This window comes from Pleurodeles waltl, chromosome 9 (genome assembly GCF_031143425.1).
Source record: "Pleurodeles waltl isolate 20211129_DDA chromosome 9, aPleWal1.hap1.20221129, whole genome shotgun sequence".
NCBI lineage: Eukaryota > Metazoa > Chordata > Amphibia > Caudata > Salamandridae > Pleurodeles > Pleurodeles waltl.
In genome coordinates, this window is record NC_090448.1 from 416,275,320 (window position 1) to 416,291,946 (window position 16,627).

Consider the following 16,627-nt stretch of genomic DNA (forward strand, 5'->3'; position numbering starts at 1 on the left):
AAGAGTAAAGTGTCATAGAGTGCTGTGAAGTAGAGGGCCTGCTGGCGCACCGACATTACAGACAACACATTTTCAATTGAAATGACAATTACATTTATACAGACATACAGTTTTTACTGATTAAACTATACAGTGCGCAAACGATAATGTGTGGAAATTGTATCACTTAGTGTATTGATTTGTTTTGATTATATTAAAATATGTGTTCCCACAACACTTTAGGATTGCAAAAAAATATGCTTCATTAGCACTTCCGTAATGATATATTCTGAAATATTAAGCCAGTTTATTTACAGACTTTTAAATTTTGGTGTGTGCTTGGGAAAAATAACATCGTACAGCTTTCCTCCACAGAAAATGTGACAAGATGAGAACAAAATGTAAAGGCTTATTTACAGAAAGAAAGCAGTTGAGGAAGAATAAAGTAAAAAGGCTATGAACCACGGGAGGGGCAAAGACATACTGGACAACCTAAAACAAATAAAGCCAGGAAATAGAAAGCAAGCAAATGTGAATTATAAAACACAAAGCCAATTGTAAGCAATGGGTGGAATGTATTCCCAGGGATGCTTTCTAAATGTTCCCAAAAAGTCTGTGCAAACCAGAGAACAGTGATTTCTAGAAGGGTGCACCTAAAGAGGAAAGAAAGATGTATTCTATTGGTTTAATTGATAGGTTACATAATGTAATTTTGTCCGAATTTGTATAGTGCTAACACAATTTCCACTCTATCATATTGCATTCTTAGACTGCATGTGCTTTTGGGTTAAACTGATAATATCATGAATCAATTGTGTCCTTCATTTGTCAGTGTTTGATTGTGACAAATTGGTTCAGAGCATGTTCAAAGTTTAGTTTAGAAGTGGTTTGTGTGCAGGTATATTGGAAGGTGTTCAAACTTGGGAGATCTCAGAGAGTCTTATCTGAGTTGATAGGTGTGTCAAAAGACTTCTGCCTTAGGTGGTCGGTTGACTAGACTACAACTGGAATAATACAGAATGCTGTTAAATCCAGTCGCAGCTCGCTTCGCTCACAAGGTTCGGGGCAGTGCGGCGCACAGGAGTTGGGGGAAGTGGGAGGGGAAAAAACGTAATAAAAAATAAAAGCTTACCTGATCTGCTGCACTGCTCCTCTTTCTCCCGTCGCTGCAGGCAGGCACAGGCTCCCAGCCTGCCTTGCAGCCAATGCGGCAGACTGGGAGCCTGTGCATGCTCTCTCCAGCAGGCCAGCCAATCATACATGCACATTGAGGGGAGTGCCCAGTGCACTCCCCTCACTGCTCCGTCACCCCCGTGGCCCCACCCCTTTAACAAACAAAACAATAATAAACCTGGTTTATTATCGTTTTGTTTGTTAAAGCTTTTACAGCTTCTGCTGCTGGCGGGAGTGGGGGATTGACGCTCCTAACGGAGGAGCCGCCGCTGGTTAAATCAAAGCCCAGGAATAAAACATTGTGGCCCTCATTCTGACCTTGGCGGTCGGCGGAGAGGCAGCGGTCGGACCGCGAACAGACCGGCGGTATTAAAAATGGCATTCTGACCGCGGCAGTCACCGCCGCGACCGACCGCCACTTCCCCACTCCGACAGCCACGGCGGTCATGACCGACGGGCTGGAGTCTGCGCACTCCGGTCCGGCGGTCGACCCAAGACCGCCAACGGTATCATGACCCTGCTTACCGCCGCGGTTTCTGGCGTTCGGGAACCACCATGCGAACCATGGCGGTAGGCACTATCGGGGCCAGGGAATTCCTTCCCTGGCACTGATAGGGGTCTCCCCCACCCCCCACTGCCCCCCCGAGTCCTCCCCCCACACCCTCCACCCCCCTGCCACCCCCCAGAGGTGGTACGAACCCCCTCCCCACCCCCACCCCGACATGCACATACACGCACCCCGACATGCACACACCCCCAACATGCACATATACACACCCCCTACACACACACATACACAACGGGGACACATACCCGCACACATACATGCCGACATGCGCACCCGCCGAACTACACACATCGCCCATAGGCACAGCAGCACTCCCCGGCCGCATGCACGCACTCACACACCCCCTCTACACACTCACACGCACACCCCCATGCACGCACACATCACACAACACCCCCCCACCCCCTCCCCTCACGGACGATCAACTTACCTTGTGCGTTGGTCCTCCGGGAGGCGACGGGAGCCATAGGGACGTGACCGCCAACAGAAGACCGCCAACAGAAGACCGCCACACAGAAATGTGGGTCGTAATTCTGGGGGCGGTGTTCTGCTGACGTGGCGGTGCAGGTTGACCAGTCTCCACTTTCCCGCCGACCGCCAGTGTGGCTGCTGGCGGTATTCCGGCGGAACGCTCCCAGCGGTCGGAATACGCGCAGCGGCATACCGCCGCGGTCGGCGGTCTTTACCGTGGCGGTAACTCGGCGGTCTTGCGAAAAGACCGCCAAGGTCAGAATGAGGGCCTGTGTTTCCATTGAGATGGAGTCATTTGGCACGTGTGTCCTTGTTTAAAATGAGGAACTACTTTCTAAGAGCAAAACGGCAGCCTTTTACTAATACAACTAAAAATATTGGCTCACCTCAGAAGAGCAGGTCGGCACACACTTGGATATTTAAGTAGACCACAGCCATATATTGCAAAATGTTGTACCTGTAGCACATGGCAGTAAGGCAGATACATTACTAAAGCTCAGACTCTAGGAGTTAGGCAAATATCTGAGTAATAGATTTGAGCTGTGCTGATGCTTTTGAGGCTTAAAATTAGCATAGACACAGATTACAGGTAACAGCTGCAACCCATGACTAAATCTTTGATATACGTGGCACTGATGGCGCTAACAATGGTCTCAGAGGTTCTAAAGGAAGTGGCAAGAAAAGACATGTAAGAATGGATCTTCAAATTGATTTGTAGTGTCAACTCCAACGTTTCCTCTTGCCCTTCGACCTCTAATAGAATGTTGTTTAGGGTTGAAAGGCGAGACAGCAGTATAACTCTGTGATGCATTGAGGGTCAAATGGTCATGTCATCACTTCCGTGAGTCCTGGCATTTTGGTGAATTAAAGTCCTTAAAAAGGGGAACCACATTTAACTGGTTATTTAATATTTGAACATAAAATATTTTACATAAACTATACACTGTCAGGACTGGATTTCAAAATGCACATTTTATGTGGAAATGTGTTACTACAGAACTAGTGAAAATCTCACCAAATAAGGCAACTTTGAGTGCACTGGGGGTACCTTCTAAATAAGAGTATTTAGACTGTTCTCTAGTGTCTGACAGGAAGACTCACCTTTGTATCCTTGGCTGCCTGACAAGTATCCCGGACCTCCAGGGCACAGAGAGAGATAGTCATCTGAAAAAATCATATAAAAATTAAACATCTGTAGAATTCACAATGATTACAGGATGTGGAGTGAGATCTGCCTCCACAAGTAAATAAGTCCCATTCCTTTTACAAGCATTGGCTAAACCACGAGATTGCCCTCTAAAAGGCAGAGCTATTGGATTTGCCAATGCCTTGAAAACCCATTCCGAAACAAAAGCTGTTGCGCATCTGTGCTTTGTCATGCATGAGCCCACATACATAACGACACACACACCTAGTGAAATGTGCATGTACATGTGTTGTGATGCTGACATGTTCATTCGTTGTGATGGGTGCGTGTGCATGTGTCATGAGGCATGGTGGCCCTTTTTTATTTACTGTTGTAACATCAAAGATGGGCCATGTTTGAACCATAAAGTAAAATATATTTTTTTTAAATTAAAAGAGGGGCACACAAAGTGTGAAAAAGGAATTAACCACCCCGGGAACACTCTGCACCTATGAGCAATCATAATAAATAAGTAAACAAAAATAAGATAACACGGGAAAGGGCCGAGATGCACCGTTGGGAAGGGAAGAGTGAGAAGTGTATGTCCACCAGCACGTTAGGCAGAGGAAGAAGAAGGGGAGAGAGCAAGGAAACACATACAGTGTAATGAGTGCTCAACAAAATAAAAAAAAGAGGCCCATCACGTATTCAGAGCAGGGTAAAATCCATCAAATTAGAAAACTGGGAGACCGAAATACTCCTGGGCAGGGCAAACACAACCTTAGGAAAGAAACCCAACTACTGAAGAGCAGGCGACTGAGACAGACAACAAAACCATCCACTCATAGGCAGGGGAACAGATCCAAACCCCACTCTAAGTATCTGTTATGCATTTTAACGATAGGACCTCCAACGTAGACCTAAAACTATCTGTAGACGAAACATTAAAAAGGTGAAAAACGTGGACAAGATAAAACAAAAAATATCATAGGGCTTGTTTGAAATACCACTAAAGATTCTGTGCCAAACTACAGTTATCGTGAAATGATGTGCGGGTGAATTCCACAGTTACGACTGAGGCAAATATAATGAGCAGAGGGAATGTAACCAACATGAGGTTTTATTGCATCCCGTGCAGTTGGATAAAATTAAAAGTAGAGACAATTTGCTCAAATTTGTGTGAGCACTGGTTTAACACGAGGTCTGAGGAATGGGCCCAAAGATTGTCTATGTTAGGCTCCATTTTTACTGCTTATGTACTATTCTGGGGCAAAGGCAAAATGGTTTCCCAGTGCAAGTACTATAGTTTATCTGAGGCAATATTTTCTCCCGGGAGAACAACTGGATAAGATTGGCCATGATAATAGGTTGTTGGTCCTACTTTGGTTTTGTCCTACCTGTGTCTGGTTTTGGGCATGGTTGAATCTTGCAGTTTGTGCCCCAACCCTCTCCGATGCTGCAACAGCAGTGCTCCCAGCTGATGTTCCGGGCCAGAATGTTCTCGCAGACCTTCGCATCATCCAAGTTGTAGAAGCATTCCTTTAGCCCACCAATGGACACTACTCCGGAGCCGGTTATGGGAGGGCCTGGGCGGCCTGGCGGTAAAGGACGAGCTGTAGTTGTATAGGGAAGATATGATGTTATTTCCTAGCTTTGTTCTTCAAGTGCCTAGAGCTAGGGGTGAGTGAAATCACACAATTCTTGGTATCAACGTTTTTAAAAAAATACTTAAAATAACATGAAATTACATGAATGGCTAAAAATGTGGTTTGTCACTACCTTGTGTGAACTTTTCACTGAGAGGCACACTGCCCATAAAAAGTCTATTATTCAAAGTCTCCCTTCTAAGGGCCACGTGAAGGCCACGAGATTAAGGAGCGTTTCCATTGAGATGCAATTAAGTACTTCATTAAAACAGGGAATATTACAGATGTTGAATACTGAAGGACGTATGAAACTCTGAGCAGATAAATGATTTATTGATTAACAACCATTAAGGGCCTCATTATGAGGTCAGTAGACAGGAAGACATGCCAGCCAAACTTCCGACGGGGAGGTTGCCACTACATTGGGTACCTCCCTGCCGGACCCACCAAGACTTTCCCGCTAGGCTGATGAGCGTAAACTGAGGTTTCCGCCCTTCAGTCTAGCCGGGAAGTGGTGGCAGCATTGTCTCTGGCTTGTAATCGAGCTGGCGGCAATGCTGTCGCCTGCAGGGTGCACCAACACCCACGAAATGTTCACTGTCTGCACAGCAAAGAGCGAACACTGTGAGGGTGCTGGGCAGGGGCCCCCTGTACTGCCAATACCAACAGTCCCCCTGTCGTCCCCCGCACCTATTCTCCACCACCCTTTTCATGGCGGTGATACCGCCATGAAAAGGCTGTTGGAGAACCAGGTTGTAATCTGCCAGGCGGTGCTACATGCAGCGCCTCTATGGCTGATTCCGATTTGCACCTGTCGTCAACCTGTCAGGATCACAGATCCCAGCAAGACGGTGGAATTCTGGCGGTCTGACTGTCAGGGTCTTAATGTGGTGGTCGGACTGCCACAGCAGCGGCGGTCCTGACCACCACCATGAGGCTGGCCGTCCTGACTGCCACCGTCCAGCTGGCGGGCTTGAGGCTGCTAGCCTAGTAATGAGGCCCTAACTTTTTTACTGCTTTCAAAATATGGAAAACCTTTCTGTGCATGCAAACTTGTATCCTCAATGTCATGGATACTAGTGACTCTGCCCTGCTAATACTGTTAGGCCTGTCAGCAGCATTTGGCACCTCGGACCTCACCACTCTTTTGACTAGGATTAGAAATGTGGTGGGGTGTCATAAGCTGCCAGTGAATGGCTTGAATCCTTTCCCTCTAAATAGAAAGCCTAAGTGGTGGCTGCAGTACTTAATGTGAGCTGGGAGATGCAGGTGGGATCCACCGGAATTCATTTTTGATAAAATTTACTTTTCCTCATCAGACTTTGTCTCAGAGCAAGAGACAGAAAAGCATAAACCAAGGAAAGGAGGAGGGAGAGGAAAAAGCCAAATTAACAGTAAAAAACTGTGAAAGCGTGGATGAAAAAGAACACGCAAGAGTGAAGTAATAGGGGAAGAAAGAGACATAGGATAAAGTCCAGACTATGTGGCCTTGGTCTGGCTACTGCAATATTCATCAGCACTAGCTGTGGGCTTCTAAGAAAAACTTTGGGCACCAACACTTATTATTTTACAAATTAAACAACAGGCGGCTGGGCCTCAATGTCCAAACGTGTTACTGAAGGAATACAGCATCTTGCCTATCGCCTCCCTCATTTAATTTATATGACCAGCCCTTACATCAGGTCTGTAGGGACCTTGAAGTAGACCATCAAACCCATACTGGCCACACACATGTTGAGCTGCATCTGTGGCAAAACCTGATTGAAAACCATAAGCGTGTCACTGAGGTGTTTGACAAAATTCTGTTTCGGATTGACAGGAAGTAGCTGTCTCATAAATCAGCCAAGAATACATTCCTATTTAATGGGGCATATCGTTGCCTAAAGAAAAACAGAGCAAAGTACATCTCTTCCTTGGTTGGGAATTCAAAACTTGCTTTCTAAGTAAAGGTTAAAATGTAGGCGTCATGTTCAACTCATGGATGGAAATGGACAATCACACTAACAAGATTAACTCTACATCACAGTTTCACCTGAAAATGATAAGAATAACAAAGTTTAACCTGCATCAGAAAGATAAAGCAACAGAGAGAATGGCCCTAATAAGTGTCCTGCTAGTGGATTGTGATTATAGGTGGAACTACATGAGGTAGACATTTAAAATCTCCAAGGTCTTATTTAACTCACAAAAGTATGCAATGAAAATGTAATAGAAATACAGAATTGCAGGGGTTGCAGAATGATCTGTCGAATTAATAGTAATTAAGCATGTCACAATTTGTGCCCCATGCTATTGGCCAAAATCTCAGAGATTGTAACCTGCAAGGGTAAGCAAACCACCATGTCTGTGGTCATGTTTAAATAATGAAATGTTTTTCTGTAAATGCAGCCCATTTTCCTTAAAGGGATCAGGACTTTGTAAAACAAAAGTAATTTTTTTCTAAAAAGTTTAATTGAGAATGATGCGCTCTTCCCGAATATTCTTTCATCATTCACAAAGTGAAAGAAGTCCAAAGGGCACCCCTTTCCCTTTGTGAATAATCAGTTACCACACCGATTTGTGAATCGGGAAGTGAATAATGGTTTGCAACCAGAATTAGGGTAGCAACCATTGATACATAAAGGCGTGGATCGCAATCTGGAAGTTGTGCTCACAACACGCTCTTTGTAAACGAATATTAGTAATCAATTTCTAAACCCTTTTACCAATCAGGAAACGTTTTTCCAAATCTGTAAATGTGCTTAGTAAATATGAAAATGCTTTTTAGCAGTTATAAAAAGGCGCGGCCCGTCCTTTAGGGCGGAGCGGCCACACCCCCCCCACCTTTTGCCCGTCATGAAGAGTGTCTGTCAGGCTGAACAAAGGTCAGCCTGACAAACACTCTTAATGTTCAGGTCAGGCAGCCAGGAGCAGACATGCGCGACGTGCGCAGACTCCTGGCTGTCTGAGCTGAACTTTGCTGGGCTGAAGATGTCACAGCTCCTGTAGACGTGACCTCCTCTGCTCAGCAAAGGTGCCTCGAGCCCCTCCCCCGGGTGGCGAGGGAAGCGTCACCCATTGACTTCGACCTGGGTACTTCAAGTTTAAGCCCTGAAGCGCCCAGGGCGAGTGTTAATCATTGACATCTTGTCACAGAGTGGGGTGGGGTCAGCAGTCTCACTGACCCCATCCCACTCTGTGACGAAGTTGGGACTGCTGCCTTACCTTACTGGCTGACCTAAGGTCAGCCAGTGAGGGAAGGCAGCAGTCCCAACCCTCCTGGGACCTCCGAGGCTGAAGGTAAGTGTGTGTGTGTGTGTGTGTGTGTGATCTTTTTAAATTAATGTTTGGTGCATGCATATATGTTTAAATGTTGATGAGTGTTGTTAATGGATGTGTGTGTGTGCACGCGTGCGTGTGTGTGTGAAAGTGTGAGTGTGCTTCCCGCACGCCCTCCTCGCTCCTAAAACTGCCAGCCGCCACTGGTTGTAAACCGTCTGATTTAACAAATCTGAGGGTTTGCAACAATTACATTGTTTTGTCTATCAGCCCCCAGTTTCTGCATAAGTCAATGGCAAGTGTAGTTTTGAATCTTCTAAAAAAACTTACATTTTACCCTTTATTTGTTAACTTCACTCACTTTACATGCCATCCTACATTAAATTCAAAACAGTGGCACTAACTCATGAAGCAGTTCATGGCAATCCACTGAAGTATTTGGGACACATTTTGTCTCCAGTATTTTAAACAGAACACTGGGATCCTAAGATAATGGAATTCCAAATCCACCTATGGAGTTATCAACATGCTATACATGGAATGCCCTTTCCAAGAACTTAAAAACATTGAGGAACCTTTAATGTTCAGGAAGGTTTTGAAAACTCTTCTGCTCTCCGGGTTTGTACTCTTGTTGCAACACTTAAGTAGGATGTCTGGTGGTCTGTTGCGCTACACAAAACAACGTATTGTTGGGTGGATTTATGTGGAGCCTCAGGTTAGTTGTAAACATTTGGTGTTCTATAGAAAAACAAAGTAAGAAATTCAGGAGAGAGCGGTACCTGAAAATAGAAATAGGGACTCACACTGAATTGTTGTAAAGCTGAGTTGTAGCTATGGGGATAGAGAGCAGAGCGAACAAAATGAGGATTGATGTCCGCTTCCACTGAGTCCTAGAGAGTCTTATCTTTTTAGATAACTCTTTAGAAATATGCAGGAAGAGCCCTACATTTCAAGACTACTGCTAAACTGAAAATGCAGAACTTAATGGCAAATTTAAGAAATATGGCGCACCATGTGATGAGGCGCCACTTTTCTCGCGCCCCATTGCGACCTCCTAACGCCACCATGTGTGTGCGGTATTTATGGAACGGTGCACCATGGCGCACGTTATTGAACTAGCGTCATAAATGTTGATGCTAGTTTGGCGCTTTTCAGGATTAGCGCCAAAAATATTGATGCGAACCCCGCAAAGTGACAGAAGGCCCACTGAAAAGCATGGGAGCCTCATTTTAACACCTGTCTTAGACAGGAGTTAAAAATGACACTAGAAATGGCACAATGGAATCTCGTAGATTCCACTGTGCCATTTTCCTGGGCCTCCTAATGCCAGAACTCCCCGCTTGCATACATTATGCCTGGCGCAGACATAATGTAGCACAAGGGTTTACAAAGAGGCGTGATGCGTCCATTGCGGTCCATTGCACCACTTTGTAAATATGGCGCAGCGTTTTTGCCAAGCTAACGCCACTTTAGAGTAAAAAAATTACTCCAACGTGGTGCAAGGTGCCACTAAGGGCTTCTTAGAGCTGGTCCTTAGTATGAGAACTTTTGAGAGGGGACAATAATGGCCACTTGTACTAAAAGCATGGTCACAAAAAGTGGTCACAAATTGTGCCTCAACTTTTGCGACCCATCATTAATTTTGTGATGCTATCTAAGTATTAATATGTCCGATCTCAAAACCTCTGGTTGCAGAACAACTAATGAATATTAACTAGGCAGATTGCTATTTGTTAACCGTTTGATTGGTTGCAGGCATAGGGATGATGGACTGCAAAGGACAGTTAACCACCATTCCAGCATTTGCACTCCCAAAAACTGAATTATTTTTTCATAAAGCAGACTGTCATCATTAACGGAACCAGTGGAGCTTTAAGAAAAAAAAAAAAAAAAAAAACCTTTTGGGAAAACAGCATGGGGATCAACAAGTGGTCCTCTGAGGCCACTGCCTAATCCCCACCAGGCTGCCAACAAAATCTATGAAGGAAATAGTGTCCCACTGGACCACCTTCCCCTTTTTTGACCACCTCCTTTGACGTAATGGTAGCTGATCAACAGTGTACGACCACAATAGTGGGCACTAACCATTGTACATACTGAATAGCAAGGAGGAGAAAATGCTCTTCTCTAGTGGTGGCAGCAGAGGGAGAGCAGGAATCACACCCACACTCATTCTTTCGCACACACACGCACGCACGCACATCCATTAACAACACTCATCAACATTCAAGCATGCACAACCGCACCAAACATTCATATAAAAAGATCACACACACTTACCTTCAGCCTCGGAGGTCCCAGAAGGGTTGGGACTGCTGCCTTACCTTAGGTCAGCCAATAGTGGAAGGCAGCAATCCCAACTTCGTCACAGAGTGGGATGGGGTCAGTGAGACTGCTGATCCCATCCCACTCTGTGACGAGGTGTTAGTGATTGACACTCGCCCTGGGCGCATCAGGGCTTAAACCTGAAGCGCCCAGGTTGAAGTCAATGGGTGACGCTTCCCTCATCACCCCCGGGAGGTCCTTGAGACACTTTTGCTGAACCGAGGAGGTCACGCCCACAGGAGCTGTGACCTCTTCAGCCCCGCACAGTTCAGCTCAGGCAGCCAGGAGTCTGTGCAAATCGCATGTGTCTTCTCCAGGCTGCCTGTGCTGAACATAAAGAGTGTCTGTCAGTTTGACCTTTGTTCAGATTGACCGGCACTCTTCATGAGGGGCAAAAGGTGGGGGGGGTGGGCCCATCCGCCCTAAATGATGGGCCACGCCTGATCCTCTCATGCTCCTTGTTGGCTGCAACTGGGTATGAGCTTGGTAAGCCCACTTTGCACGTTGGAATGCTTTTAAGACTCGCAAAATGAGTTTAAAGCATACCAAAAAGCCATTTTGCATTTGCACGCCTTGTGATTTTCGAATCTCAAAGTTTGCAATTGCAAAATGGCTACGTACATTTGGCCCAAGTTCGTGCCATCATATAAACTCATAGCCTGCATTGTCACAAACCTACAAAGGGTGTCACCGTTATCACAATTTTTTTTCTCGACAAATCACTCACAATATAAGGTTTTAGCAAAAGATGTTCTATGCAAAGCCTTTATAATACTGAAATGTTTAATTGGTTCTTTGATAACAAAAATTAAAGAGGTGCATTACATTACCTACACTGGTTGGCCTGATGCACTTCCCAGTCATGGGGTCAAACTCCTCGTTGCTGTTAGGACAGATACAAAGAAAGGAGCCCTCCACGTTCTCACACTGGGCCATGCCACAGACACCGTGCAAGGTCTGACACTCATTCATATCTGGCGAAAAAAAAAACACAAAGACGTATACAGATCTTGCCATCTAGTTCTTTTTTTGCTTTCCATTCGCTCATATAAATGAAATGCACTTTTATGGATAACAGCAATTTCTAGTGAAGTGTAACTATATTCTTTTTCTAGTCAACCCTGAAAAATGGCATTTACTTTGTTGGAAATATTGACATAATTGTATTTTTTTCTTCAAGAAATTCCTCAATAATGTAGTCAATCCCTTTACTCTGAAGTAGCCATCAATATCCAAACCCTTCTAATAGAGAAAGCTGAAATCACTATAACAAAGCCCAAACAACTCAGATAATGCACATGCTCCATGAACAAACGCTTATGTCAGTCAGTCAAAGAACTTTATTTCGGCTACAAAAGCCAGAAAAGCACAGCAACAATAAATAATTACACAGGATTAATAACATATGTGTATAAAATATGCACAATACATGTATATGAATAAAATAATAAAATTAAATAGGAATAAGAGTTTGAATAAAAATAAAGATTGAATGCGCTCCTGGGGTGAGTCTAACATTCTTGCTAACACCATTATATTGGTAACAATTTCCCTCTGACAATCCAGCTTACCCCAAGGAATTTGGCAACAGCAATCACTAGCATAGGCCGAGTGTCTGATCTAAGAATTCGAAGAGCTAAGTCGGACTTGCGAACTCCCAGCATTCTACAAGTTGGGGTCAGCCATTTCCTGCGTGGAGCAGTGTATGCAGGGCAGACAAATAGGACGTGGGGGAGGTTTTCAGTGGGTGCTTTAAAAGCTGGGCAGATTGTTGTTTCATCATGTGACCAGAGACTAGTGAGTAGTCTTAATGGCAGGGTCCCAATACAGAACTGAAGAACGAGTTACTTACCTTCGGTAACGACTTTTCTGGTGGATACATTAGCTACCTGTGGATTCCTCACCTCATGAATACTCCCATGGCGCCAGCATTCTACGGAAATCTTCTTACTAGTCTCTGCACGTCGACGAGGACGTCACTGTCTCGCACGCGACGCCGTCTGACGTCATACAGGCAATAAGAGGTCCTCGACGACGTGCGGACGTCAGTACCAATCATTTTTTACGTGCATGAGAACAACCAGGCAATGCAATGAAAGAACAAAGCAACATCCATTATATTGTAAAAATACACCACATTGTATGAATAACTGTAAATCTTCTTTATGTACATATATATATATATATAAAATCTCTCTTTTAAAATATATACACACACCAAGTATATACACAAAGATATATACATATATACATATATATATATAAATATTATATATATACATCTATTGCACCCTCAAAGATCAAGAGGAGCGCACTCAAGGATTACTTGGCAAGACCATAAAGGCAACGGGGAGGCGGGTGGGACCGTGAGGAATCCACAGGTAGCTAATGTATCCACCAGAAAAGTCGTTACCGAAGGTAAGTAACTCGTTCTTCTGATGGATACAACTACCTGTGGATTCCTCACCTCATGAATAGAGTCCCAAAGCAGTACCACGCCCGGCGGTGGGTGCCTAAATGGTCAAACCAAGAAATCCTGCAGCACTGACCGTGCAAAATGGCCGTCCCTTCTAACCTCAGAATCTAAACAGTAATGTTTTGCAAAAGTGTGAAGGGACGACCAAGTTGCGGCCTTGCAGATGTCGACCACAGGAACACCTCTGGCTAAGGCCGAAGTGGCCGACTTAGCTCTGGTGGAATGAGCTCTAATGCCCTCAGGAGGATCCTTCTTTGCCAAAGAGTAACATATTTTAATGCAAAGAACAACCCACCTGGATAGTGTTCTCTTGTGGACTGCCTTTCCTCTCCTCTTGCCCACGTATCCAATAAACAGCTGATCCTCCAGCCTGAAATCCTTTGTTCTATCGATAAAGAAGCTCAACGCTCTCTTTGGATCCAGACGGTGCAGTCTTTCTTCCTCTTTGGAAGGATGAGGCGGAGGATAGAACGTGGACAAAGTAATTGCCTGAGCCAAATGGAAGGGTGAAACAACCTTCGGGAGGAAAGCAGCCTTGGTCCTCAACACCACCTTATCCCCATAAAAAGTTGTATAAGGGGGTTTTACTGATAAGGCCTGCAACTCACTCACTCTCCTTGCTGATGTTATAGCTATCAGGAAGACTGTTTTTAAAACCAAATACCTCAAGGGGCAAGAATGCATAGGTTCAAAAGGGGACCCCATAAGGAAAGTCAGGACTAAGGACAAATCCCATTGCGGCATAACGAATGGCTTTGGAGGATATTGATTTAGAAGACCTTTCAAGAATCTGATAACAATAGGGGATTTAAATAAAGATGGTTGGTCTGGAAGACATATGAAGGCTGACAAGGCCGATAAATAACCTTTAATGGTAGCCACTGCACAACCTTTCTGCGCCAGAGATAGAGCAAAAGACAAAACGTCCGATAGATGAGCTTGTAAAGGATCAATCTGCCTCTCTCCACACCACGCAACAAATTTAGACCACCTATTAGCGTAGATAGATTTAGTGGAGTGTCGCCTGGCCGCTAATATAACATCCACTACCTCAGGCGGGAGAGAGAAGGAACTCAGGTTGCCCCGTTCAATCTCCAGGCATGTAGGTGCAGACTCTGGAGGTTGGGGTGTAGAACCTGCCCCTGCGACTGCAAGAGGAGGTCTGCCCTGAAAGGGAGACGGAGCGGCGGGCACGTTGAGAGTTGGAGAAGGTCGGAGTACCACACCCTCCTTGGCCAATCCGGAGCTATTACGATTACTAGAGCCCGGTCTTGGCGAATCTTCCTCAATACTCGAGGAATCAAGGGTATGGGAGGAAACGCGTAAAGCAACTGGCCGCACCAGGTCATTTGAAACGCGTCCCCCAATGCTTCCTGCATCGGATACTGAAGGCTGCAGAACAACGGACAATGCGCGTTCTCTCGAGTGGCGAACAGATCTACCCGAGGAAACCCCCACTTCTGGAAGATTAAACGGACTTGATCTGGATGGAGACGCCACTCGTGGTCTGCCGAGAAGTGGCGACTGAGACTGTCCGCACGCACGTTCAAAACTCCGGCCAGATGGTTTGCTATCAAGCAAATCCGATGGTCCTTTGCCCAGGACCATAGTCGAAGAGCTTCTCTGCAGAGAAGGTACGACCCCACTCCTCCCTGCTTGTTTATGTACCACATCGTGGTAGTATTGTCCGTTAGGACCTGTACCGACTGACCACGAAGGGAAGGGAGGAAGGCCTTGAGAGCCAGACGTACAGCCCGTAACTCTAACAGATTGATGTGAAAAATCTGTTCCTCTGGAGACCAAAGACCTTTGATCTCCAGATCCCCCAGATGAGCTCCCCACCCTAGAGTGGAAGCATCCGTTATGACTGTGGCCACTGGTGGCGACTGCTGGAACGGTTTTCCTTGTGAAAGATTGTTGCTTGCAATCCACCACTTCAAATCCACAGCAGCATCTCTGGAGATCTTGACAGTACCCTCTAGATCCCCTCTGTGTTGAGACCACTGCCTTCGGAGGCACCACTGAAGAGCCCTCATGTGCCAGCGAGCATGCGTGACCAACAGAATGCAGGAGGCAAAAAGACCGAGCAGACGAAGGACCTTGAGGACTGGAACTACCGCTCCATTTCGAAACATTGGAACCAAATCCTGAATATCTTGAATCCGCTGAGGCGGAGGAAAGGCCCGACCCAATGTCGTATCCAGTACTGCCCCTATGAACAGGAGGCGCTGAGAGGGCTCCAGGTGAGATTTGGGCTCGTTCACCGAAAAGCCCAGGTCGAACAACAACTGGGTTGTTGACAGCAGATGACGCAACACAAGCTCCGGGGACTTGGCTTTGATCAACCAATCGTCCAAGTAAGGGAATACTGCTATCCCCTTCCTTCTGAGCTCTGCCGCAACCACCGACATCACCTTCGTGAAGACTCGAGGTGCTGAAGTAAGACCAAACGGAAGGACCGCAAACTGGTAGTGTTGCGATCCCACCACAAACCGGAGATACTTCCTGTGTGACTTGAGTATCGGGATATGAAAGTAAGCATCCTGCAAGTCGACAGACACCATCCAGTCTTCCATGTTCAACGCCAAAAGCACCTGTGCTAGGGTCAGCATCTTGAACTTTTCCTGCTTGAGGAACCAATTCAAGATCCTCAGGTCCAGAATTGGTCTCAAACGACCATCCTTCTTGGGAATCAGGAAATACCTTGAGTAAACTCCTTGACCCCTTTCCTGCTCCGGGACCAACTCCACCGCGCCCTTTAAAAGGAGGACTTCTACCTCCTGTTCTAGCAACAGGAGGTGTTCTTGTGAGCAATACGAAGGGCGGGGCGGGATGAGGGGCGGAAACTCCCGAAAGGGAAGGGTGTAGCCTTTTCCCACAACACTGAGAACCCAAGTGTCCGACGTAACAGTCTCCCATTTGGTGAGAAAATGCTGTAATCTTCCCCCTACAGGAGAGGAGTGAGTGGGAAATGGTGGAAGCCTAAGGCTGCTTCCCCTGCTGCACCCCGCCAGAGGATGAGGAAGAGGCAGAGTGCTGCTGAGAGGCTCCCCTGGTGCGGACCCTACCCCTCCCCCTAAAAGATCTATAGGGATGGGAAGAGGCAGGTTGCTGATATCTTCCCCGAAAGGAAGAGGAGGAAGAGCCACGCCCAAATCCACGAAACCTCCTGAAGAATCTGGAAGAGGCCGTGGAAGAAGGAGCTTGGAGTCCCAACGACTTAGCCGTGGCCCTGCTCTCCTTAAAACGTTCCAAGGCCGAATCAGCCTTAGCCCCAAACAGTTTGTCCCCATCAAACGGGAGATCCAACAATGTGGACTGTACATCTGCCGAAAAGCCCGAGTTACGTAGCCAGGCCTGTCTCCTTTCCACCACAGTTGTGCCCATTGCTCTGGCTACCGAGTCGGTGGTATCCAGTCCCGTCTGGATAATTTGGGTCGCAGCAGCCTGGGCATCAGAGACAAGATCCAAAAGACCCTGGGGAAGCTCTGTAAACGAAGAGGAGATGTCATCCATCAGAGAATGAATATACCTCCCCAGGATACAGGTCGCATTAGTGGCTTTTAACGCCAGACTGCAGGACGAAAAAATCTTCTTCGACTGCG

General features: G+C 46.1%; 1 protein-coding gene across 4 annotated transcripts in view; it reads right to left on the reverse strand.

Annotated features, from left to right (window-relative positions):
* The window catches only part of LTBP4 (latent transforming growth factor beta binding protein 4), a 922,370-nt gene that overhangs the window by 28,958 nt on the left and 876,785 nt on the right, over positions 1–16,627 (reverse strand). For all 4 annotated transcript variants that reach the window (XM_069207205.1, XM_069207206.1, XM_069207204.1 and 1 more), the window contains 3 exons: positions 11,377–11,520; positions 4,715–4,930; positions 3,293–3,355 (listed from right to left, as the gene is read on the reverse strand). In XM_069207205.1, coding sequence (XP_069063306.1) covers positions 3,293–3,355; positions 4,715–4,930; positions 11,377–11,520 — 423 coding nt within the window. The remainder of the gene's footprint in view (positions 1–3,292; positions 3,356–4,714; positions 4,931–11,376; positions 11,521–16,627) is intronic.